At 44.6% G+C, this 26,408-nt stretch overlaps 1 protein-coding gene across 1 annotated transcript in view; it reads right to left on the bottom strand.

The window, feature by feature from the left end:
- The window catches only part of NOL10 (nucleolar protein 10), a 1,044,486-nt gene that overhangs the window by 887,771 nt on the left and 130,307 nt on the right, over positions 1–26,408 (bottom strand). The window contains exons 3-5 of the mRNA XM_078647803.1: positions 20,492–20,590; positions 6,128–6,205; positions 5,560–5,597 (exon numbers count right to left, since the gene is read on the bottom strand). Of these exons, the coding sequence (XP_078503929.1) occupies positions 5,560–5,597; positions 6,128–6,205; positions 20,492–20,590 (215 nt within the window). The remainder of the gene's footprint in view (positions 1–5,559; positions 5,598–6,127; positions 6,206–20,491; positions 20,591–26,408) is intronic.

Here is a 26,408-nt window from a genome sequence, read left to right as displayed (position 1 = left end):
TAATGATTTAAACATGTCAAGTGTTTTATGTGACGCTGGAGCTTCAAAAGTACTTTTGGGTGTAAATTAACTTTACTTCTTTAGGATCATGTGTAGAAATGACATTTTCGAAAAGATTCCTCTGCCTTAATATTCTCATGAACTTGTACATGGATATTTCGTTTTCAAAAGCTGATCCTGTATAAGTGGGAACAAAAGTGGTCCCTTTATTCAGAATAGCAATAACCTTAGATGTTAGGACTCATGATGATATGTTGATTACGAGGGTTTGCTCTGGCTCCTCAGGCCTTTCTTCCCTTTGTCTTTTTCTTCGTCCTCGCCTTGTTTTTTGCTCACTTTTTCAGTGCTCACATCTGGTGGCTGACCCATATCCGCTGCCTGGGACAAAAAAAAAAAGAGAGACCTGCGGTGCAGATGGTCCAGCGTTTTCTCCTGTTTTATCATCAATGGCCACCTGCATATGCTTAACTGGTACTCTCGCTGAGTCAGTGTCCTTGTCCATCACTATGCTCTCTTCCGAGGATGTCTTTGGCCTGCGTGTAAAACGCCGTTGGGCATACACCTCACTATGCTCTCTTCCGAGGATGTCTTCGGCCTGCGTGTAAAACGCCGTTGGGCATACACCTCTGCTGAGGTGTATGCCTCATTGAGCTTGTAATCGATGGTATCACGTTTAAACTTGCGTAGCTTTGTTTCTTGCAATTCTTTACCATAGTCGTCCAATTTCTTATTGAGATCGTCTTGAAATTGTTTCCATTCATCCGCTGGCATTTTGCTTGACAGATCTGTGCGAATATTAACTATCTCCTCCTCTAGCTCCTGAATGGTCTTTGCAAGTTCTTCTACTAGAAGTAAAATTAAATCCAAAGAGCATTTATCAAGGATTTGGTACAAATTTTCCATAAACAGAGCATTCTGTTGCAAAGAATAGAACATAGGTTTAATTGCTAATCGCAGTCCACGTGGAATCCTCTTGACCTTGTGATATTGAATTAAAGTCGAGGCGTGAAGTCTGTGATTAAGTTCTCGTTTCGTAATGAACTCAAGTTGTTTTAACTGGTGGGTAATAGATCCGCTATGTACATTGAACTCTTCTGCTTCCTGGATAAGACCAAACATTTCATTGGCTTGCTCCACAGTATAAGCCTAAGTGGTGCCCTAGTGGTGGCTCTATTCCCTGTAATGGCTGATATAGATTCAAAGGACATTCTGATTTGGGTGCAGTGGTCCAATTGTAGGTAAAAGATAGTAAACTGAACGGTGGTGTGGATTACGCACTCCTTACCATCGCTTTGTAAACAAAAGTTTTATTTTTTTTGATGATCAGTGTGCTGCGCCTTATGGTGTATGCCTACCAGACCGGATCAGACAAGAAACAAGCATTTGAAATGCAATAAGTCTCGCATTAATTAAGTTTGAGGTACTGACATTGCTTAATATTGCAACACCAATTGCAACAAAAGTCTTTAAATTGTACGCCAAAAAAATGTGTATTTATTTTTGTAGCAATGGTGGTATGCTGCGCTTTAGATGAATATGTTTAAAAGTAAAGTGCGCCATACTGCGATTGCTACAATAGTAAATGTTGGATGCGTTAACAATTGATGTGTGCACTGATGGCTGGTGGTGTGTGTGCCTGTAGAAATTATGCACTGATGACTGGTGGTGTGTGGGCCTGGTGGAAGCGTGCACTGACGGCTGGTGGTGTGTGTGCCTGGTGAAAGTGTGCACTGACGGCTGGTGGTTTGTGGCTGGTGAAAGCATGCACTGACGGCTGGTGGTGTGCCTGGTGATAGCGTGCACTGACGGCTGGTGATGTGTGTGTGCCAGCTAAAAGCGTGCACTGACGGCTAGTGGTGTGTGTGTGTGTGCCTGGTGAAAGCGTGCACTGACGTCTGGTGTGTGTGCCTGGTGGAAGCGTGCACTTGACGGCTGGTGGTGTTTGTGCCCGGTGAAAGGGGTTGCTGCGCTCTGTGCTCCTTCAGTCACTGGGCCTTTTGCTAAGACTGTGGAAATTAGGTCTGTTTTCCAATGTGATTTTTTGTGAAGCACACCTTGAGTCCACAAAGCTCCCAATTCTTTGCGTGACTGTCATATTAAAGTGAGAGTTCAAAGGTTACCGAAATACACGCTGGCAATGAGTGTTTATGTGCTTGTCCCAAGACGTCAGGATCTGCACCACTTCAACATGGCTGTTATTTTAATGACGTACCAGCTGCTTCCTTTGGGCGTTTATACAAGCACAGGGTTTGCATGTAATTAGCGCATGTGTTTAGCCCCCTCCAAAACAAGAAAAGTACATACACTTTATTTGCACCCGCATAGATGGCCTGGTAATCTGCTTTCTTTAGCAAGTTGGTCATTTGGTTAGATACATTAATCCTGATCATCCTTGAAACCAAGATGATTCTAGCTCATTAATTCCAACCAGGTAAAGTAATATGACTTCAGACAGAACGTGTTGGTGCCATGAGACAGGTTGTATAAATCAGAAAGTCTCGACAGACTCCCATGCATTTCTATGTAGATGATATATAGGGAGTACACGCACTTCCCTGACTCACTCCCCACAAAACCATTTCACTTAACACTAAACTAATAAACAGTCATTCATCTGTGTAGCGCGCGACCGCTTCAGCTTTCTCAACCCGGGCTTGTGACGCAGGCCGCGGTGTAATAAAACATGAGTTTTCCCTGGTTTAACATGAGTTAAAATGTGCTGGTTGAAGTGGGCTTGCTGCTGAAATGACCGGAATGTCTAACATCGTTGAAATGCTGTCCAATTTATGTTGGATAATTTTAGGATTAAAAATGACCCTGTGCTTTTCGTTTTGCATGTTTCAGCTTATTTTCCTTGTGATTCAGGGAGGCCAAGAAGCGGTCGGAAAGAAAGCTGCCTGGGATTTTCGCACGCGCTTCGTCTCGTGACCAGTGCTCCTGCTCACAGCAGTGGAATTTAGGTAAAAACCTTCAAGTCTTCCTAATGTTGGGATTAAGCGCTGGTGCCGGAGAACGACTAATTGCCTAGGCGTATAGTAGATATATGATGCCATGTCTATGATTAGTCTGCTTTTCTTCGTATTTCTAAGCCAACAAAGACAGTGGGGTAGAGAGGTATATGCAGGACGTTAATGAAATGGTTGGCAGTTTACTTGATATGTGCTCGCGCACACACACACTAAATGTGACTGGCAAGTCATCTTGACACTATGTCCTGTAGCTATTACAACAAGCAGGAAGTGTGATAAGGGAGGGGGTGGCAAATGGTGAGCACTTTTGTGGCCGCTTTGATGTTCTCAGTGGCCGAGCGGCTCAATGAGAACATCAAAGCGGCCAAGAAAGTCCTCCCAAGGGCTGCAGGCTGACAAATGGTGTGCGCGCCCGGAGCACATGCACTGTACCCGATCCGCCTGCTAACTGTGGGAGCATTTTTGAGAGCCTTACTTAACTCTCGCAGAGCAACACATGCGCGTTGGCTCATCGAGACCTAAAAAGGGGGGCCAGAAGGCAAATAGCCTGCTGAAGTTTACAGATGGCATGTAGATCGGCAAAAATTTACATTTACATTATGCCTTTTGTTTTGCAGAGACGCCCCTGAAGAAGGGACGACAGTAGTCCTGAAATGCATTGGGCTTATGTCTTCGAATTATGCTTTGTTGTAATGATGTTGTTCTAGTATTGTTAATTTGCTGGAAAGTGATTGTAAGAATATCACAGAATTGACATGTACCGTGTAGTACAATAAGGTATGTTTTATGATTGAAACTTTATGATCAAATATCATTAAAATGTGTTTGGTTCAAAAATATTGAACCATTGTTTACAAGTACGACAGTTTGTATATCATTTAAAGTTGTGCGCACCTGAGTCCAGCAGGTTATTTGCCTTCAGGCCAACATTCTAAAAGTGGCATTTTCAGAATTGTAACTTAAAATGCAACTTTACCATTAAAGATGGATTTGAAATTACAATTATTTAGACACCAAACTTAACATTCCTACATGCTCCCAATTGAAAATGATCACTTATTAAATGTAATAAGATAACTCATTGTTATCCTATGGGAGAGGTAGGCCTTGCAGAAGTGAAAAACAAATTCAAGACTTTTTAACTACTAGGACAAGTAAAAGTAAAAGGTAGATGTCAAATGTTTAAAAAACATTGCACCCTCCCCTCTCAGCTGTTTAGGCTCTACCCTAGGGTGTCTTATATGTATTAAAAAGGAAGGTTTTGGCCTAGCACAAGGTTCATTTTGCTAGGTCAAAATGGCAGTTTATAATTGCACACACAGGCTGCAATGGTGGGCCAGAGACATGTTTAGAGGTCTACTTGAGTGGGTGGCACAATATGTGCTGCAGGCCAACTAGTAGCATTTAATTTACAGGCCCTTGGCAGAATACTTCTACCACACCTTGGTCAATACCAGAATAACAGTCTAGTGATCTATCTAAAGCACTAAGACCAAATGTTTGGATAGTATGGACGGATCCAACTTTTCTACATCTGTAACACACAAATGGGTCCAGATGCACAGCTGCACAGCCCATGCTCTGCAAGTTAACCATCTACACAACAGAATCCCTCCCCATAATACGCATCAACTGAAATGAAAAAAACTCCAAGGGGATGTGGGCCAATAGCAAGGGCACTGGCAGCTGACACCTACAGGGAGTGGTGGGGCGGGCAAATGGGAGGTGGGTGCCGGTGCACAGCAACATTACATCAACAAAATTGCCAATATGCATTACATTATCATAACCTTAAAACGGTAATGTAATCTATATCAGTGATTTGCTACACATTAAATACATTTAAGACATAAAAAAAAGAAAATATATCTCACCAACCTTACGGCACATTCGCGCTCTTGTCCGGTGTCCTTCACTCCTTCAGCGCGGACCCCAGGCAACTCCCCTAACCAATCCTGCTGCTGCTCTCAGTGTGACAGCAGCACCAGGATTGGAGGGAGCAGTCTCTCTCAGCACTCCAAAGAGCATTGGAGCAATTTACTCGGTCTCAACCCAGCTGTCTAAGTCTGAATGTGTGGCTGGCCGTCACAAGAGGGACATCCAAATGGACAGGCAGACTTTAAACATAAGAGCACTGCTCATAACTTCTTTCTGCTGCTGCCAGTCAGCAACTGCCCTGCCCCTATCCTGACGCTCGGGACAGGGTTATTAAAAAATAAAACGGTAATACAGTAACTGTATTACCATTTTATTTTTCATCTCTCGGGGTGAGGAGCATTTTAATCAGTGGGGTGAAGCTCCTCCGCCTTAACGGAGGAGCTGCCCCTGAGCAAGGGTCATGTGGGGAGGGTTAGGACTGTGAAGTTATAATCTTGGCTCAGTCACTGGCAATGCCAAACGGTCTCAATATCATTACAATATTTTTGCAGCACAATTGTAAATCAGCTGTTTTGAAACTACTACATGACTTTACACATACTAGCTATTAATTAACTCAAACACTGCTTAAGTTTTTATAAGCAGCGATACGTAGGTATATGAATACCCATATTTTATTATAAAAAAAGAAAGTGAATCCTAATACACATACCTTTGAATAGTCATCCGACAACACATCAAATTTAACAACTGAAAAACAGAAGAGTTAAAATGTCAGTATAACACCATATTTTGCTACATTATGGGAAAGCAACCTCATCAGATCAGAAAAATATCAATGTCGGATGTTTTACTAAACAACCAGATTTGTGGTGGTTTGCATGGATTAAGAATGGTGTAATGCTAACCTTTTGCGAAAGGAAGGATCTAGTATACAAAATTTCTATGTGCCATTACAACCATTTCTTCTTCAACAAGCAACTGATTGCACCATTATGCAAACTTTGCACGGACTGTGGACATTGTTTCTTATTACTATCAAACAATACTGCATTTATGTTCAATTTTTTAATTGCTGTACACATAAAACCGGGCATTATTGAATAGCACAATATTAATATAACACACATGAGTTACCTGAGAAAGCATAGAAAAAGTATAGATCACGAAACACAACAGATGGGAAGAACAAAGAAAGGGAAGGAAGGGAGGAAGAATCGAAAGATGGAAGACCGTTGTCGTTTCTTATGAAAGTATCATATCATGTCATGCATACTGACCTTCAGCATCTAAGCATCGTTCAAATTTCAGGGACAGCTGATACGTATCATAACACCGAATCCTGGGTTTATACGTTCCTGAAACACAAAATGATCCCATAGTAGACAAATGCCAAACTACCTAAAAAGAATTGCATAGTTATGCTCAGATTAATCTATTGTGGAAAGAAATTGTAAGGTTCCTGGTCACAACTCATTTATTTTCAAATCCTTTCTGTTGCATGCATCCAAATAACACAAGTTTCACTACTGAAACCCCGGTGGAATCCAAATGCATTAATGTAAGTTAAAGCTACGTGCCCAGGTTTGATTAATGTTTGGTCTCTTAGTCATCAATTTAATTGTGAGACCTAGAAACTGAATACAAGAAAATGCATTACACAGTCAAACTCCAATGTCTCACTAGGCACAGGTAAGACCAAAACACTCCCATCACAATAACTCTGTCTTTTTCCTTCCAGGACCTGCCATTCGCTGCTCTATGAGGAATAACTCTTTTAAGAACATATTTGTATGTGAATTTTACAGATCATTAATTCTTTAACCAGTCTCTCCTCAGACAATCTAAATCATATTGGGAGTCTCTCATCGTCCCCAGAAAGTGCAGAAACCTAGTCAGTGTAGATTTTTCAAACAAGCAATATAAACACAGACCACACAGTGGAGCTAGTTAAAGTAAAAATCTGTATTGATCAGTGTATGATGATGGGGGCGTGGCTTGGAGGCCGATGGGGAAGGCTGCGTGAGCACCGGGCTCCGCCGGAAAACCCGAATAAATCCTGCTTAAAATGATGCATTGGACCCCCTGATGCCACCGAACGGTCTGAGAGCGGGGCAGGCCTGTACTGGAGCGGCCCCGGTGCAGTAATGGGCGTGAATCGGGAGACTCTGGAGGTTTCGCAACCCGAGAGGACAACAAGCGGTCCCCACAAAATGGCGGCGATGCGAAGGCGGGAGATCCTGGGCCTAGCCTAGAGGACGCTGCCGCTTGCTGGCTAAGGAGCTATTTGCTCCACAAACTGGGAGACTGAGACGGCGGGGACCTCCTGGGTGCGGAATCGGAGCTGCAGCGGTGAGGCGAGCGGGCGGATTCGGCCCGAGCTGGGCGAGCCCTGTGCGGAGGCACCCGGTGGCGGGGGAGAGCGGCGGCTGACGCCAAGAGTGCGGAAGCCCCTGCACCCCCCGGAACAGCGCCGGGACAGCAAGACGTCGGTGCGGCCGCAGGAGACACCCAGAGGGCGCTGAAAGGAGTCCGGCCTCGCACTGGGGAGTGGGGTGTGGCAGGACATGGGACCGAGGGCCGCAGAGGCGGGCGCGGGGCCGCCAGGAACGCTGCGGCCTGCGAGCCGGGGCGCGGTGGTGTGCGCTCACCCGAGAGTAGCGGTTAGCCCCCGGCAGGAGACTTGAGCAGGGAAGGGGCTTGGAAGTGGAGTGCCGGTACCCAGTGTTAATACGGCTGGAGACTTGGAGCACTTGAAGCGGGTCACTGGAGGTGCAGAGAGACGCAGCAGACCCCGATTTGGACCGCACTGAATGACCTCCCTCCCGTGGTGAGACGCATTGCTGTGGACCTGAGTGACTGAGAGTCGGCCACGCCTGAGAAGCAGACTGAGCGCCACTGTCGCTAGCGCTTGTGGTGCCAAACGGGGTGGATGGAGCTGGGCTCACGCACGAGACGACGGAAGGAGCGAGTCCTGTTCGGGGCCACTGATGATAGCGCTTCATTAACTGAGCCACTGCGGGGAGCCACAGTACTGAACCGCTGAGACTGATAACGCGCACAGAGACAGCAACGAGCAGGTGTGTGCTTGGCAAGCAGGAATAATCTCAACTATCTGCTAGAGGCGATGGTATGAATATGGCTGGAATATAGCGGTTCCCCACGACCCTAGACTAGACCTAGTCAACAGCAGCGAGGGGAAACATCCACATAGTCGGACTTCTGCTGTGCGTGCACTGGAGGTGAAGCCTGGTATTAGTTGGGGCGCGTAGGCCTGGACTAAATCCATAGCGCTGTTGGAGCGGCCGCTGAAGGATCTCGATATGGGGAAACTGAAGGGGAGGAAAGATGGGGCGCAGCCGCTCTCGGACAGTGAACCCCCTGGTCAGTCTGAGCCAGATGTGCTGGAGGCGCCTCGGGACCCTGGAATGCAGCAGCAATTTGATAAAATCCTGGCAGCCATTGCAGACTCCCGCACTGCTCTGCAGCAAGATATCGCACAAGTAGCAACGGGTCTTGGCCTCTTAAGAGCGGACCACTCTAAGCTGGCGGGCAGAGTAAAACTAGTAGAGGGGGTACTTCAGGAAGTAGAGCCAGCGCAGACTGCACTAAAAGCTGCAGTGACCAATGCCTTGGACCCAATAGTGGCGTTGGAGAGGCGCGCTGAAGATGTTGAAAGTAGAAATCGGCGGAATAACATCCACGTAATGGGCCTGTCTGAAAAAGTGGAGGGATCGGATATGGTGCACTACCTAGAGTACTGGCTGAAATCGGTGGTGGCTCTAGAAGGGTTGTCATCCTTCTATACTTTGGAACGAGCGCACAGAGTACCTGCTAAGTCGCTGCAGCAGGGGCGACCCCCTCGCCTGGTGGTGGCGCGCCTGTTGCACTTCCGGGACAGGGATCTGCTATTCCAAAAGGCACGCACTGATGGCCCCTTTCACGTAGGAAATAGCAAGGTTAATCTGTCCCCGGACTATACCTTTTGAGATCCAACGGCGCCGTTCGTCCTTCCTACCAGTGAAAAAAGAGCTCCAGGAGGAGGGCCTTCAGTATTCCTTGTTGTTTCCAGCAAAATTGAGAATAATCGTAGATGGAAAGACCTTCATATAGCATTGCTTCAGGAGACTCACCTTACCATGGCGGAGGGTCTGGCTTTGCAGCGGAGATGGAGAGGACAGGTATTTAGCACCGCATACTCTGCGTTTGCAAGGGGGGCATGGATTTGGATAAAAGCCAGGGTTCCTTTTCAAGTAACGAAACAGACTATTGACCCGGAAGGCAGATTTGTAGCAGTAGAAGGGAGATTGCTCGGTAGGAACTTAGCGCTCTGTAGTATTTACGCACCAAACATTGAGCAGGCGCGCTTCCTAGAACGCTTGCCTGGTACACTAGCAGATTACTTTAGAGGCGCAGTAGTGCTGGGTGGGGATTTTAACTCCATAGCAGATGTGTCCCGAGACAGGTCGCACCCCCCGCTGGCCGACTCCCCTGTCCATAGATTAGCTAAAGGTAGGTTGGAGTGGCAAAACAGATGGAATTTAGTGGACGTATGGCGCACACATCACCCACACGACCGGGACTATTCATACTTCTCTGCGATGCACGACCTACATGTTCAGCTGGATGGAGTCTTGTGTTCCCACCGTTAGTGCCTTCAATAGTGCACACTGAGTACCTCACCAGGACACTGTCTGATCACAACCCTCTGTTGTTTAATATACACTGGATGGCAGCAGCGTCTGCCATCCCCACTTGGAGGCTACGGCCTGAAACATTAGATGACCCAATCTTTCAGAGAGAGGTAGGTGAGGGGATAACACAATTTTTTTACCGAGCATGCTGGCACGGCATCCACGAGAGCAGTGTAATGGGACGCCTTTAAGGTGGTAATTCGGGGGGTCTGCATTGGTAAACATGTAGGAGTACGAAAGGTACTGCTACAGGACGTAGACCGAGCTGAAAGTAGATTGAGGAAGGCCGAACTGGCAAGGCCTGGGCATCCAGAAGTGCAGGCAGAGGTGGTGGCAGCTAAAGAAGCAGTAGCGGTAGAGGTAGAGAGGTTACGTTGCTTTGATCATAAAACATATATCACGAAAGCACACGCTGAGGGGAACAAGGCAGGGACGTAGCTAGCTTGGCTGGCCAGCCCCACAACGCGGGGCTAACCGTTCTTGGCACTGGAAGATAGAGACGGGGGCGCGGTGTTTACCCAACGTGAGATCTTGACCCATTTTTTGACATACTATGAGGCACTCTATAGCAGCTCGTTAGTGGCGGGGGACACCGAAATTGACTCCTTTCTGGACGGGATGCTATTACCAGAGTTAAAAGAGGAACAAGCGAAATGCTTGGGTCGCGATACAATGATGGAGGAAATTAGGGGTGCTATCAAGCACATGGCCCGTAACAAGACTCCGGGTGTAGAAGGCTTACCTGTAGAGTTCTACTGGCAGTATGTGGACTTATTGGCCCAGAGGTTGTTGGAGGTCTATAGAGAGGCGAAGGAACTGGGTCGGCTCCCTGGATCGATGCGGGAAGCATTAGTAATCAAGTTATTAAAACCTGGACGGGAGGGGACGGATACAGCCTCCTATCGCCCGTTATCGATGTTGACCACTGATTACAAGATTTTGAGCAGGATATTGGCAACTCGCCTCTTGCAGCACATGACTGATCTGATCCATGAGGATCAGGCGGGGTTATCCCGACGAGGAACACAGCCTCAAACATACGGAGATTGGTGAGGATTTTGGAAGTGGATCAACCTGGTGTACTGCATCCTACAGTGCTTTCAGTGGACATAGAGAAAGCTTTTGATAGCTTGGAATGACCGTATTTATACAAGACGTTAGGGCGCTTTGGATTAGGAGACGATTTTGTAGGCTGGACAAGGGTACTATATACATCCGCAGTGGCGAGAATGAAGGTAGGAGCCCGGATATCATCCCAATATCGAGTGGCTCGTGGAACAAGATAGGGATGTTCGCTCTCCCCATTATTATTTGCCCTAGCAATAGAACCGTTAGCAGCAAGAGCCAGATTGGGGGAGAGTTATGACGGCCTGTGGTACAGGGGAGATCGGCAGTATATTTCGTTCTATGCAGATGATCTACTGATGTTTTTAGAGGATGCAGGGGGTGCACTGGAGGGAGCAGCGAGCTTGTTGTCGGAGTTTGGAGTGGTTTCAGGATTACGGGTGAATTGGGCTAAGACGTGTCTGTTTCCGGCGAGGGCCGGGGAGCCGCCACCCATCACGTCTAGGGAAGTGCGCTGGGAGCCGACCTGCCTTGCATATCTGGGCATACATATTTACCATAAAGCCAGGAAGGGAATGTGGGGCAATGCGTGAGAGCATTGAAGGGTAGCATGGCCTTTTGGGCTACTCTCCCGCTGTCTGTGATGGGACGTTTAGCGTTATTAAAAATGGTAGCACTACCTAGGTTGTTATATTTCTTTGGAACGTTGCCTATCTGGATACCGTGCTCGATCTTTAAGACATTGAAGTCATTGATAGTAGGGTTCCTCTGGGGGTCTGGTAGACGGAGAGTGGCCCAAGCGATATTGATAAGACCAAAAGCGGAGGACAGACTAGCGGTTCCCGATTTTAAGCTGTACTATTTGGTGACCCAATGACAGGTACTGACGCAGGCAGTGGCGAGGGAATTTAGAGGCCCTGAGCATCTGAGAGGCAGGGGGATCCCACGGATTGTGCTATCCTGTATAGTTATGCAACAGAAGTTGGACCTTAGAGATCTTTCCAGTGAAGAAAAGACGCTAAGACTGTGCTGGAATCGCTCTCAGCGTAGGGCAGGAGTTTTACATCCCTATGCGCCCAAATCCCGTTGGGAATGGTACAGCTTTGCCCCACGGAGGTGATTGAACGTCCTTGCTGGAATGAGAGCAGACGGGGATCCAAGTAATAGGGGATTTGTATGAGAACAGGGAATTGCTATCCTATCAGGCACTACAAGAGAGGTATGATCTGCCTTGGGGAGGGTTTTTAATACACGCCGCGCTGGTGTACGCACTTCGGGCACAATGGAGAGAGGGGCTCACATAACCTAAAACGACAATGGCTTGCCAATACGTTGTGATGGTGGCCGGGACCTTTAAGGCGGTCACATGTCTGTACTCTAGAATGCTGAATGAAGGGTTGGTGCCATTGGACGTATTGAAGTTGAAACGGGAAGCGGGCATCGGGCAGCCTATACCGGAAACAGCATGGGAACAGATAATGCATAGAGCTTGGAAAAGTACGAGGAATGCAAGATTTCAGTTGGTACATTTCTTTATACTACATAGGGCATATTTAACTCCGGGTAGGATTAGAAAGTATTTTAAAGTGGAGGATGCAGCATGCACTCGGTGCGCGAGAGAAGGAGTAGAGCTGGAGCACATGCTGTGGGAGTGCTCAAAGCTGGGGGATTACTGGGAAGAAGTGGGAGACGTATTGACTGTGCTCATGGAGCGACAGTTGACGTTTGACATAGCAACATGCATCTGCACTGGTTCCCTCACACATCCAAGACCAAGCTGACAACCAAATTCGTGGATATGGGGCTACTTCTAGCAAAGAGGGAAATCACGAGGCACTGGAAATCGAAATGGAGATGGAAGGCTGAATTACTAAAGTGGGCTGGTAGTGAGAGTGTCCCTAGATATCAGCAGGGGCGACGTCTAAATAATGAAAAGGCGCTAGATTCCGCAAATGCATCGGAGACGTTAGTACAATCTTTAGCGAATCACCAAACAGAGGAAGAATAGGAGGTGGACTTGGGCATAATGCAAACCCCTTCCAGGTACATTGTGGGACACTTTCAATTGTAGCTCCATCACGACCTGACTCTGGGAAACGATGTTTACAGTAACACACACCGGTGGGGAGGGAGGAGGAGGGGGATGTATTTGGGCTCGGGGTTAGTTATCGTAAAAGATGTAAGGTTTGTAACTCCAAGAGGTATAGTAAGATGATATGTGAATCACCAGTACACTAGGGCGTTGACTCGATATACCATTGGCTGCCCCATGTGTGATGCGCTGGGGAGGGATACTGGGTGATTTGACGTATGGAGATGACAAATGTTTACGAATTGTGTAATTTGTACATGTAAAACCAATAAAATATGTTTTAAAAAAATCAGTCTGTGATGATGAGCATCCTGGTAATCCAAAGGATAAGGTTGCTTATAGAAAACCCGGTCTGCCAAGTTTAAAAATATTTTCCTCGACCAATGGAAGTAGATCTCATCTGGCCCAGGGTAATGATGTCTGATCGCTTAGGAGGACATGGGGGATACCACAAAGAGGATAGAGAAGTTGGTGTTCAGTTCACTTCAGTGAAGTATTTCAAATTAACACCACGTTGGGCACTTGTGAAAACAGACAGAAATACTCTGAAAAGGAAGGGTGTGAAGAATCTATCTGTGTCGACAACTCTCCGAATTAATTCTGTTTATGACCAGAATTTGGATACCTCAACCTTTTTGCAGAAGGTAAACAAACACTAAGTCTTTGGGTAATTGTTGCACAGTGGTACTTTTTAACCCCTTCGATGCTGGCCCGTTTCCGCCACTGTGCGGTAAACAAACGAACAGGGCGGGGCCGTGACGAACCCCAGCCGTCATCCGCACACGAGCACCGCGGAGCGTGACGGCTGGGGTTCGTCACCAGCATGCAAGGGGTTAAAGTTGTGGTAATTATTGCCTAATCTGTCATGTACCATTCTTTATTTTGCTGTGTTGTAAAGAAGAGTGTGTGAGGGGTTTAGGGGCAAAGAACAAATGTGCAAGTGACAGAATGAGTGGATGTGTGGGGTTCGCGGCACATACTTAAAATCAAATATGTGGCTATGAATAATTTTGCATGGGTATACGCTGGCCATAGATTCATACGGTACACATCACTGGTCAGCAGGGGTCAATGGCAGCTGTCCCAGAGTTCAGTTAGTATTGTGGAAGAGATGAGGCATTTAGTATGAAATGCCTCAGAGTCTGTTGTGCACAGTAGGATTCAGTACATATTCAGTTACTCATTGTGGTGGCCAAATAGTAAATTTTTTCTGAAGGACGGGTAGTTCAGGTGGACCCTCATTGCTGGCGGGAAGGCATTAAAGATTAGTTGTTGATAGTATAAGGTCAAGGGATCTACGCCGAGAGTTCTCCTTTTATGTTTTAGCCGTTTAGTTGACAGGTAGTCACAGCAATGGCTGACCAGAAGTTCCTGATTGGAGGCTACAGTGTGGGCAGCTGAGCAAGACATTTGGGTAAGGTATATGGAGTCTTAAATTTGATGTTGGCCACCAGTGGTGACAGTGAAGTGACTTCAAGGTGTGTTTGATTTGTTTCTGCTAGTTCCCATTTCCTAGGTTAACTCCATGAGCTTGTGATTATCTGCAGCAGTGGCCTTTGTTCGCCATCTTACACTTACAAACCGAATCAAGGGTTTTGTGTGTTAGGATTCCCACATGAAGTATTCCATGCAGCAAACGAACTGTTACAATGGAACTTCTAGAAGGTACCGTCGAGGGGACACTACAAATGTTTAGGAGATAGTACCCTATTCCAGGATCTTGTTTTTACAGACGTATCATCTCAACCTAGAGGGTTTTGTTTTATTCAATATACTTTTTCCAACTGTGGTTAATAAAAGAACGGAATTAAATACCACTCTACATTTTTTAAGAAAGACAAACAATATTTTCAAGACATTGTCTACCCGGCTAAACACAACATGTATCATATGTGAACAAGACAAATTAAAGAGCCTAGGAAGCAACATATCCTATTATTACTTGTAACGATCTTGTATATGTTTAATTACTCTATGCATTGTGAGTGCTGCATTTATCACATAAACTGCATGTAGTCATCACAAAAAATAGAGATAATACTCTGCTTTCTTTCATTGCATGTCCATCCATGTGTTTCTGTTGTGATTGCTTGGTACCTGTGCTAATTTAGGTTGCTTGCTTTCTTTCACTTGAGATGCAGAACATTTGACGTGTTATTATACATGAAATAACTGTCATAATATTGTGTTGTAGCAAATGTTAATTGAGCTGTAAGTCATGGCATTAGACATGTATTAGTGATATTATTAGTTAATCTCCTAAAACCAATTACATTTAATAATCAATTATTAGACAGACTTAAGCTGTTATAAGACAGGAAATCCATCAAGTTTCAGATAGATAAAACAAAAAAAATTAAATGCAATCTCTACTAAGAGGCACAAGGAGTTGAATACCCAGAAATGTTGTATGCTGTCCGTACTATGACAGTTCATATAATATAAAGAGACGGGGAATGAGTTGTCCTTGTCATTATTGGCTCTTGATTCTCTGCAAACCACTTTTCAAGTATGCTGAATATACTTCTTAAATGCATATTTGACCCCCTGAATGAATATGCCCAACGGCATATTATAGATAATGAATATAATAATTTTGAATGCTGTGTAACCAGGATTTGGAATTTGCATATTTTGACTAAAAGCTATAGTTTGGATATGTTTTATAGACCACATAGCCCAGAGATGCCAAAACTAGTAGTAATCTGGGTAGCTCACCTCCATGTGCTACTTCAAGAACTTGCACACTTTCAGAGAAAGTTGGATCCTTTCACAAACGTGTTTACTTGCAGTACAAACGATACATGTAAATAAAAAATGATTTCTGGATCTTTCAAGTTTTGGAACAAAGACGGGGTGGTTTCGAAGGCTGCAGGTCAAGAAATAGGGTCATACTACTTTTTGTTAACTCACTATTAGGATTTCGACTTTGTATCTATGGGGGGGGAAAAAAGATTCCTTTTGAAGTAGGTGTGGTTTAACCATTTCGTAATTTTAAATTTGTTTTGGACCATTTTTTGTTCAGTGAAAGGGCAATCTCTTTATCAAATGTGTACATCTGTAACTAAGGTGATGATATTTAATACGTTCAGCCAGTGGACACAGACATACTTGGAAGAGTAATGGTGATAACGACAAATGCCTGAGCATGCTGTTTATTGATGCAAATGTCCCTATTCTGATCATTTGACTCAAACTGTTGTGGAACAGCATCATCTGTTCCAAGACTGAGCGGTTAATGTCTTTTTTTTTCTAATCTTTAAAGTAAATTGTTTTGGTCATACTAGGCATAGATCAATCAGTTAGAACTGATGGTTTTCACTCATGGTGGTGGGTAGACCACCACTGATATCTACTATCAATGTCCACTTGACTGGCAATTATTGATTATTTACTTTTGTTCTCATACTCCTGCATATGTGTCAAGACTTCCCTTAGGAATTTACTGGGGTATGGAAGACTGGAAACCAGCATATAATTGGCTATGGCTATGGCTATGAGGTCAGTCATTGAAATGCTCGAGATTAGGTAATAAAAGCCCACCTCAGGTGTTCGGGTACTATCCCCATGACAAGGAAGGCATGAAAGAGGATCTTGGTATCAAAGGATATCATAGTGATAGCTTCAAAGGGCCAGAAAAATGGTGGGTCATTGCTGAGATGCATCGGAGAGGGACGGTGTTCTGAAACCGTTAGACTCCCCCAAAACCCCCACCACCACCTCCTGTGGCCTTATCTACACACGGAGAAGGCTTCTTTCCCCTCGGAGGGGGGCCATGTTTGAAACGGTGCTGTGGTGGTTGAGAGCTGTGGGAGAGAAGGTGGATCGCCGTTGCTGGTGTTGTTAAAGGCTGGAGGAGCAGCCCTGGGACCACGGCTGGCGTTCCCACATTTTTCCGGTGTTGAAGGAACGGAGCTGTAATTGGTTGCTGGACCAGCAAGTACTGGTGGCTTTCCAGTGAGGAGTAGGATTGGGTCCTCCTCCTACAAAGTATTTAGAGAGCATCAAATAAGCTCCATGCAATCTTTAGAGCCACTCCTAACCTATAAGATCGAGACAAGAGTGGCCGGACTAGTCCAGGTGGGACAGTGGGCCCCCAGGAATGGCAGACGAAGCAGCTACCTATAGCAATGCTGGTATGTTCCCATCTGTGGCTGGCTCTATTGGGATGGGGTAGGGGGTCTGTTTCTGTGTTCACAGAGAACATTAGACTTGTTTATTGCCACCCTACTGCTTCAGCTGTCTCAAGTGGTATAACGAGAGCCTGGGATGGAGCGACCAAGAAGCACTCTTCGCCCCAGCAGCCCAGACTCTCCCTTCTTCAGTGCAGCCCATGGAGGTTACTAGGGAGTCCCCCGTCTTGACAGGCGCCTCCTCTGTTAATGGGACTAATGCGAACTGGGCTGGCTGTCAGTTGGAATCTAGTGATAGGCAGGCTCACCTTGCACAGCCTTCAAAATCTTCACAAGTTGGCTTAGCAGATGTATCTGGGGCGTGACCACCGAATCCTGCCACTACTGGGGGGAGGGAGGCAGGAGACTTTCTTGAATCCCAATTTTCCAGCCTCTCATCCAGAGTGGAAGATCTAGAGAACGGAACACATAGAAATAACCTACGGGGTCTGGGGTCCCCGAAGGTGCTGAAGGAGATGATCCAAGGGGGTTAGTTGCCTGCCTGTTCCGAGAAGTCCTCCCTACATTAAATAACTGGGACATTGACTGTATGATCCAGACGGCTTAACTGCATTCCCCTCCCATGACCTTGCTTTCTGTTTCACCTGCAGTGTTTATCTTTCTGTTTTCCTGGCTCTCACTTGGCTCTCCCTTTTTACATATCATCCTGTTTACCCTGACCTTACCCCCTTATGCTCACCACCCCCCTTAGCCTCCCTTACCCCCTATCTCTTCCCCATCAATACACTCTTCTCTGCCTTGAGTTGTTACCCCATCTTATTATTTTGATGTATATTATCTGCGAATCAGCAACTTTTGTGCCCCCCTTAACTTAATGTGAAATGTTTTGTTTACCCTGAACAATTGCTTTTCTTGATTGCTTCTGCTCATGTAAATCGCTCTGATACCTCCGGGTCTAGCCAGCTCTAAATAAAACCTTTCAAATAAATAAATCAATTCCATTCAGGGGTCCCCACAAGGGGGTATCCTCTCGGTACACCCGGGCCACTCTCATCTACATAGGAAACTGCATTTCGTGGCTGGAGCTTTACTGAGCAGCTTCACTGAAATCACCTTTTAAGGCTTGTGGGGTGGACTTTTTTGTTTGCTCAGATTTTTGCCATCAAATCGTGGTTAGGGTTTTCAGCTTCAGGAGCATATCCCGGCACTTTAGAAGCTTGGGGAAATTATTTATTTTATGGAGCCCCCAACTTTGTGGATTAGAGTCGAAGGTCAGATCTACTTTTGTTACGCTGGCCCAAAGGTCCAGGAGTTGCTAATTAAATGGCAGCTGGGAAACTAAGCTTGCACTCATACATGTGTTCTGTTTAATCACGTTTCTATTTCTTTAGGCAGAGTGGTATTCAGCATGGTTCTCACTGGTAGAAGTTATGGCCATGGAGGATGCTGATTCTGTCCCAGGATGGAAGGGACTCCCTCTGGAGAGCTTGGGGGCTGGTCATTATGTCTGAAAAGGTGTTTCTTCTTTTTCTTCTTTGGCATGGGGTCTATTATTGTTTTTCCACTTCTTTTTTCTCAGTTCTCTTGGTGTATTGGGGGGGCTCAAACCCGGGGTCGGCCTCTGCTATGAGCTAAAACCGGAGGTGGCCCGAGTGCAGGGGTTAATAGCCCTTTCTCTATGGCAAAGCATGTGTGGGATGGTTCACCAGATAGGTAGCCTGGGGTGCGGGGAGGGAGGTGGGGGTGGGTTAAGAGGTTTGGCAATCTGGTTTGGCTGTTTTGTTTTCAGGTTGTAGTGGTGGAAAAAGAGAAAGTGAGATGTTGAGAAAATTGGCCTGCTGAGGAACAATGGTGATTATCAATTTATTTAAAGTTATTCAGGAGGTGTTTTGGCATAAATTGCTGATCTGAGGGGCAGCTCATGGATTTGGAGTCATTACGATAAAGGCTGATGATAGGTGTCATGGCAGCAACAGCATATTCTGTCCTGGAATATTAATGAGGTCATTTCAATGGTTTTAGCATTTCAAACTATCATTGATCATCTCAAACATTAGTGCATTATAAGTACTACTCTTTTCAAGGAATCATCATCATCTCAATGTATTTTTACTTTTGTGCTTTGGTGCTCCATATTATCTCCTACATGAATGTGGAGTTGCCAGACCATTTTAAACCATACTCAACATACAGTATCCAAAGCTCTTATAAGAAGATGCAAATAAAAAAAAGCAGGAGTCTATTTTCAAACGGTTATAATAACAGCACTCCTAGGGTGTCTGACAAATGATATGCAATATGTTTGTTTCACTGTAACTTATATTACAGCCATTACATCCGCTGCTTTCTTTATTCAAACATAATGACTTAATTTCGGTCCATATAGGACACACTGACAGAGTAACATTTTAATGCTTAATGAAACAATTAAATTCTGTCCCTCAGATTATTATTTAATTCAGTTTTATTTATTCAAATGCCTTATTTAGTAATTATGTTTATTTTATCAAATGGTTAATATTTATGCCTTTTGTCCTTCTTAGGATTTACGGTTATATTTGAAGCAGGATTACAAAACTAAAAGGGACTATTTCCAAACAATACATCATAAGTGCAAAGACAAGTGACTAGTTTGGTTGCTTTCAGCCTTTAGGATGCAGGACTGAGGAGCAGAAAACGAACTTTTAAACTTTCTTCAGGTGTAAGTGAACATTTTTAATACAAACTAATAAACTTGACTATTTTACAAAATTCTATTTATTGAACTAACTCATTTTGAAAATGTTCTTTAACATAAAATACAATACCTATTCAAATCCTGTAAGTTACTTAAATATCATAATACCCAAGGCAGGAATCTGCAAACATTTGTCAAGTTGGTGTGAAAAACACGAAGTAATATATGTAAAATTCCAATCCTCAATCACAGATGAGAAATGCTGGAATTTCGCGCATATAGGTGGCACTAATGAATATAGAAATTCCACTGGTATAAAAGAATTGTTTTATTATGCAAGTTTATTGTTAAGGGTCAGGTGTATGGGCATTTCAAGGCTAGGAATGGGCTGGTTCTAAAAAAATTCCATGTACTACCACAAAGACTTACGTTTATAGATATTTAAAGCAGTTATGTAAGTTGTTTTTCACCCTGTGTAAAGATGGAAATGTACTACTTCCAAGTGAATGGGTAGTGAGGGAACAGGTACGGAAAACTGCCATATCCAAAGGGAACACGGTTTCTGTAGGGCAATAAGTTGCTTTTCCCAGAAGAAACAAAATAATTTAAATGTGAAAAGCTCAACACCATTCTATTTACATACATGAAATAATACATATCAGCAAAATTATGTACAAATACATTTCAAAAATAGCGTAGTCAAAGAAAACTAAGTAGGTCTTAGATTTCTTTGTGATTTCCCAGTGGATATCACATAAATGTTAAAACTTTGCTATACAAAAAAGTGTAATCCATGGAAATAAATCTCTTATTTAAACAGTTTACACCATGAGCTTTTTAAACCTGGCCATGAGAAATTAGTTTGACATGATTTTGAACATGATACCAGTTTCTTATATAATCTGTAGAACACAAACAATTGCACATATCTCCATGTATAAAGCCTTTTTGCATCAGTAAAGTTTAAAGGACAACATACTCACCAGTTGCCAGGATATACTGCCCGTCGTTTGAAACCTTAAGATTTGTACTAACTGTGGGCATGTCAAAGTCCTGGATAAGTTCTATTCTTCTCCTAACATCTGCAATAAAAACGACATAAATTAGTTTGTTATCCGATGAAGTCCTGTAAAACGGGGACACAAAACTTGGTTAGACCTAAACAAGAATTCTCTATTTCAACCCTTTATGGCCCATGCTTGATCAAAATTAAATCTCATCTTTAAAATTCACAAAAATGCCTGGGCTTTGAATGTCCAGATTTGTTTTGTTCACCGTAGTTGCAATAACTCATGTGTGTATGGGTGCACAGATAACCCTCAATTTCATAAAGGTTCCTAAGAAAAGAGTATAATTTTTTAGAAAAGTGCCTAGACGGATTTGAGCAGATCAAGCAGGCCGAAGGTTTTCATGCAGCCTAAAGGTAAATCTAGACAGACTGATCATTTGACACTAAACTGCTGTTCTCTACTTTGACAGAAACAGACAAAAGATGCAATATGGAAGAGATTTCTATTGGCTTACAGGTAGCTTTTAAAATAAATACACTCAAAGAGTGCTTCTTGACTGGGTATCAATAGACCTACCAAACTGAGAGAAGTTGTCAATAACTGAAATACCTTACACCCCACACATTTTATTTTTTAGCCTACTTCTTTAGCCAGTAAAAGCCAGAGTTGTGTGCCAAAATGGCCCCAAATGGTAGTAGAATTATCAAGGCCAACTTTAATGTACCACACTTAAGTGTAGTGTGAAATACACTTTCATAGTTTTAAGCACATCCAAAGATTTACAGTCTTCCAGAAGCATACAGGGCAGGACAGATGAAATTATTAAGAGTTCAGATAAAAGCTATTATCAATGGACAATATGTAGATTTCAAATATGTCACTATTCATAAGAGCAATCACTGAACTCCTTCACAGATTTGTACTTTTAAATAAAGGGAGAGGGATGTAAATTCCAAAGAGACTGACAAAACTAAAAACGTAAGAGAACAGGGAGATAGTGTTCATATGGCATGATTCTCCTGCAATTCAAGCAACAAGACTGCAAAAGAAAACCTTTGTGAAAATCCACATCAATCCTAATTGAAGATCTTGGTGTATCTACCATGAATATGTCTAGCTTAGTTAACTTGAAAGTTATCTTCTTTTGTTGCTATCCACATCACAACATGCCATGCTCAGATAAAAATTCCATCTACTCCCAGAAATAAATTTGCAAAGAAAGTCCTCACAATTACTCAACAATTACCTCTCTAGAAATCCAATTTTGAATGGAAATCTTACCAACCTATAACAACTCTCCCACACTATACACTGACACAAATTTTAATTTTCTCTACTTTCGTTCCATTTACATTTTCTGCAGAAACTTCTTGTAAACCAAATCGACACCCACCCAACCGTGTCAACAAAAAGGAAATATACCTCATTGCAGGATGTGTAGTTTGGGCACTGGTGCTTCTGCACATCAAAGAGCTACACTTCAGTATCCAGCATGATGTAGCCACTCACTATATTCAGCCGAAAGCCTAGTCCCTGGGTCTAAAAAAAAAAAATCACACCAGCCCCAGTGCTGATCAAGCATTTAGAATGCAAAAGCGCTTGAATTTGAAAGAGTTTAAGCTATTGGCATTGTAAATGACAATGCCTTTTATTTATGTTTTAAAAAACAACACATAAATAAAAGGCATTGTCCTTTGCAAACGCGAGATCTGTTGCATTGCAAATGCCTGTAAAAGCGGCCCATGCTGCGCTTTCACGTTAATGGTGGCCACGCCCCTTTCTTTAGACGCGGCTCTTCTAAAGAAACATGTGTTGCCGCCATTAAAGTGAAAGTGCGGTATGGGGCGCTTTTACAATAAAAAGTATTTCTTTGTGAAGTTGGCCCAACAGAAATTTAAAAGCTGGCACCATGCTGAAACCGTAGATTGCCACCTGGAGGCAAAGCGGCAACCTGTTATAATGAGGAAATCCAGTCACTGATTGTCCATCACAAGATTACATTTATTCCTTGAGAGAATGAGACCCCACACCGCAGTACCGCCGGGCACAGCTCCAACTGACTGCCTCACATCGCATTCACATTCCAAGGATGACATCATAGAAAATTGTGCGTCATAGGAAACAGTGCAGCCTCACAGAGTGTCCAAGGCTGCTGAAGCGCATTGTACCACATCTCCTTATCTTGGGAAATAAAGAAACTAGGATAACAGCAACACCCTCCCCAATAGACACGCCGATCGAAGGTGCAGAAAGAAGACCACGGAACAGAGGCACAAAAACAATACAGTGGAGAGGTTGTACTACATGACACAAAACTTCACACACAAGGGGAACCACAAACTACTTGGAATAGCAAACAATTCAACCGCAAATACAGTCTCCCAAATAGCCAGGAGGCTTCCTCACTCTCATCTCCCTCTTGGCTTGGGGAATGATCATAACACCACTGTGAGAAGTTGGCCTGGTATATGATGTTCACTATTCTAGTGAGCACCTTGCACCAGTCCAAACAACCCTTATGGTGATGGTTGTAAGTCAACCTTATAGACCAGCTATCCTAGTGGTAGCGTGGACAGAACAGTCTTAGGCTAAAAGACTCTTGAGGGCGTGTAAAGCCAGCTGTTTTACCATATGTAACCCCTTGAATATCATTTGAAAGATCACATAGGTACCTGTAGGTACATATAAAAACAAGTCTTAGTATACTTAAGTTCTACTGAACTTAGCTGTTGTAGAGCCTGGGCCTAGCACACCCTGACTACAACTCCTAGATAGGTTCTGTAGGAAAACACATAGTGTAGGTCGGTGCAACACCACACCTCACTAGAAACCATGTCTCAGACAGTGAACCCCAGTGGTTCTCTGCCTGCAGAGGTAGATCCCTTGGGGACTGCCTCAAGATATGAAGCCTTAGCCTTCCAAGAATTGAGACAATTGTGTACTTCTAGAAGGCTAAAACAGGGTTCAAACCCTACCCTAAAGTTCTTAGTTGAGCCCTTAGAAGAGTATGATGCTCAAAAGACACCGGACTCAGGTGCTTCAGGTAGCTCAGATGAAGTCCTGCCCTCCACAGAGGATACCACTGATACTCCAGTACCAGATGAGGTAGATGAGACAAACAGTCAGACCATAGTCAGGAGACTTAGTCAGGCTAACTTAAGCATACATGGGAGTCAGTATGGGCCGCCCTCATACCGGCCCCCAAGTGAGCTTAACCAGAGGCAGAGAAGGGGGAGATCCCACTCCAGTGACTCTCCCAGATCTCATGCTTCAAATAGCTCTCATGGCCTTCCTCGGAGAGGGATGACTTCCCCTCAGAGAAGGGAACATGAGGCAAAGATGAGAGAAGCTGCTCCTAGGATTTAAAGACAGGAACTTGAGGTTGCCCTGGCCTAAGAGAAGCTTGCTTGTGCTAGAGAGCATAGAGAGAGTGGGTTAAAACCCACTGGTGGCAGCAATATCCCCAAGGATAAAGATAGGTCCTATGAAAATAGACACCTAAGCAAGATTGTGCCTCCCTATAAAGAAGGGGATGACATCCACAAATGGATTACTGCTTTGGAGAGGGCCTGCAAAGTGCAGCAGGTACCCCAAAGTCAGTGGGCAGCAATCTTATGGCTCACCTTTTCTGAAAAAGGTAGAGATAAGCTCCTCACAGTTAGTGATGGGGATGCTAACAACTACTCTGTCCTGAAGAGTGCTCTGATTGATGGGTTTGGCCTAACCACTGAACAGTATAGGTTGATGTTCAGAGATACCCAAAAGACACAGACGACTCAGGACTGGACTGATTTTGTTGATTGTACCACTAAGGCTCTGTAAGGCTGGTTATTGGGAAGTCAAGTTAGGGACTATACAGGATTTTATAATTTGATCATGAGAGAGCAAATCCTTAGCAACTGTCAAAACCAGCTATTGCATCAGTACCTGATTAACTCTGATCTGACCTCTCCCCAAGAATTGGGAAAGAAGGCAAACACATGGGTCAGAACCAGGATCAAGCAGAAAAACCGGAACCAAGGGGGTGATCAGAAAAAGGCAGACCAGAAGGGTAATGAGCAGAAACAAAAAGACCAGAAGTCTTCACCAGGCCCCCAAAAGGCACAGGGGGAGGGTGGCTCCAAAAAGAACAAACAGAAACAAGAAGGTCCAAAGAAGCCCTGGTGTGGATACTGTAAGTCAGTCTCTCACTGGTTTAGTGAGTGCACCAATAAGGGCACAGCACCAACCACCAATGCCCCTAAGGCAACCGTTCCCCCTAGTCCAGCTGTGAGTGGTGGTTCCCAGCAAAAGGGTGTAGTAGGGTTGACCCTGGGAACTGAGGTGGACTCTGGCCTAGACAGAGTACCATCTCAGGCTGTTCTTGTCTGTGATGGGGAGATAGCAATGTCCTCTACTGTAAGTCCCAGTAATCTGAGCAATTACAGACAGACACCTTTTATTAATTACAAGATGGCTCAAACCTACAGGGACAAATGTGCCAGTGTCACCATGGTGACACCTAACTTTGTGAACCCTGACCAGATCATACTAGGTGAAACCTACCTAGTGACCAACGTTGGCAATGCCACTACCTCCCATAGTATGGCAGTTGTTAACTTCTCCTAGGGAGGGGTAACTGGCCTCAAAAGAGTTGTTGTGAGTTCAGACCTTCCAGTAGAGTGTCTGTTAGGTAATGATCTTGAAACCTCAGTTTGGTCTGAAGTGGAGTATAGGACTGATGCAGAAATGCTGGAAATATCAGCACATGTCCTTGCTGTGACCAGGTCTCAGGCCAAAAAGTGCTTACCTGAACAAGTGCTGGATCTTGAAACAATAGACCAGACACTACCCAAGAGAAAGAGCAAGAGGGTTAGGGCAGTGCCTTGCCCCCTGCCTCAGGTTGAGGATCAACCCTCCCAGGAGGATGATTCTGAGATCCAAGAGGGAACTGTCCTGGAAGAACTTGAACCTGATCAGGTTGAGTTTCTTGGGACAGGGGGACCCTCAAGGGCAGATCTGAGGCAGGCTCAATTAGATTGTTCCTCTCTTGAACCCCTCAGATAGCAGGCTGCTGCTGAGGCTGCTGGGAATGCTCAAGGTACCCATAAAGTGTATTGGGATGATGGGCTCCTTTATTCAGAGGCTAGAGACCCCAAGCCTGGTGCTTCCAGGAGGTTGGTTATTCCTCTGCAATTTAGGGGCTTCCTTCTTACCTTGGCCCATGATATACCCTTAGCAGGACACCTGGGCCAGAACAAGACTTGGGACAGACTTGTCCCTCACTTTCACTGGCCCCATATGTCAGAAGATACCAAGGAGTTTTGTCACTCCTGTGTTACCTGCCAAGCCAGTGGCAAATCAGGTGGCACAACAAATTCCCCCCTCATACCACTACCTATGGTGGGGGTACCCTTTGAGAGAGTGGGGATAGACATTGTAGGACCAATGGACCCCCAAACAGCAACTGGGCACAGATTTATACTGGTGGTAGTGGATCATGCCACCAGGTATCCAGAAGCTATTCCCCTGAGGACCACAACAGCTCCTGTTGTGGCAAGAGCCCTACTTGGAGTTTTCTCCAGAGTGGGCTTTCCAAAGGAGGTTGTCTCTGACAGAGGTACAAACTTCATGTTAGGATATCTAACTGCAATGTGGAAGGAGTGTGGTGTCAACTATAAGTTCACCACCCCCTATCACCCACAGTGCAATGGGCTTGTGGAAAGATTCAACAAGACCCTCAAAGGGATGATAAAAGGGTTACCTGAAAAGCTGAGGCGAAGATGGGACATCCTTTTACCCTGCCTTCTGTTTGCTTACAGAGAGGTCCCACAAAAGGGGGTTGGCTACAGCCCTTTTGAACTTTTGTTTGGGCATCCTGTAAGAGGACCCCTATGTCTTGTGAAGGAAT

The sequence above is a fragment of the Lissotriton helveticus genome, chromosome 6 (genome assembly GCF_964261635.1).
Source record: "Lissotriton helveticus chromosome 6, aLisHel1.1, whole genome shotgun sequence".
In the NCBI taxonomy this organism is placed as follows: Eukaryota; Metazoa; Chordata; class Amphibia; order Caudata; family Salamandridae; genus Lissotriton; species Lissotriton helveticus.
This window is presented reverse-complemented; position numbering and strand designations above follow the sequence as displayed.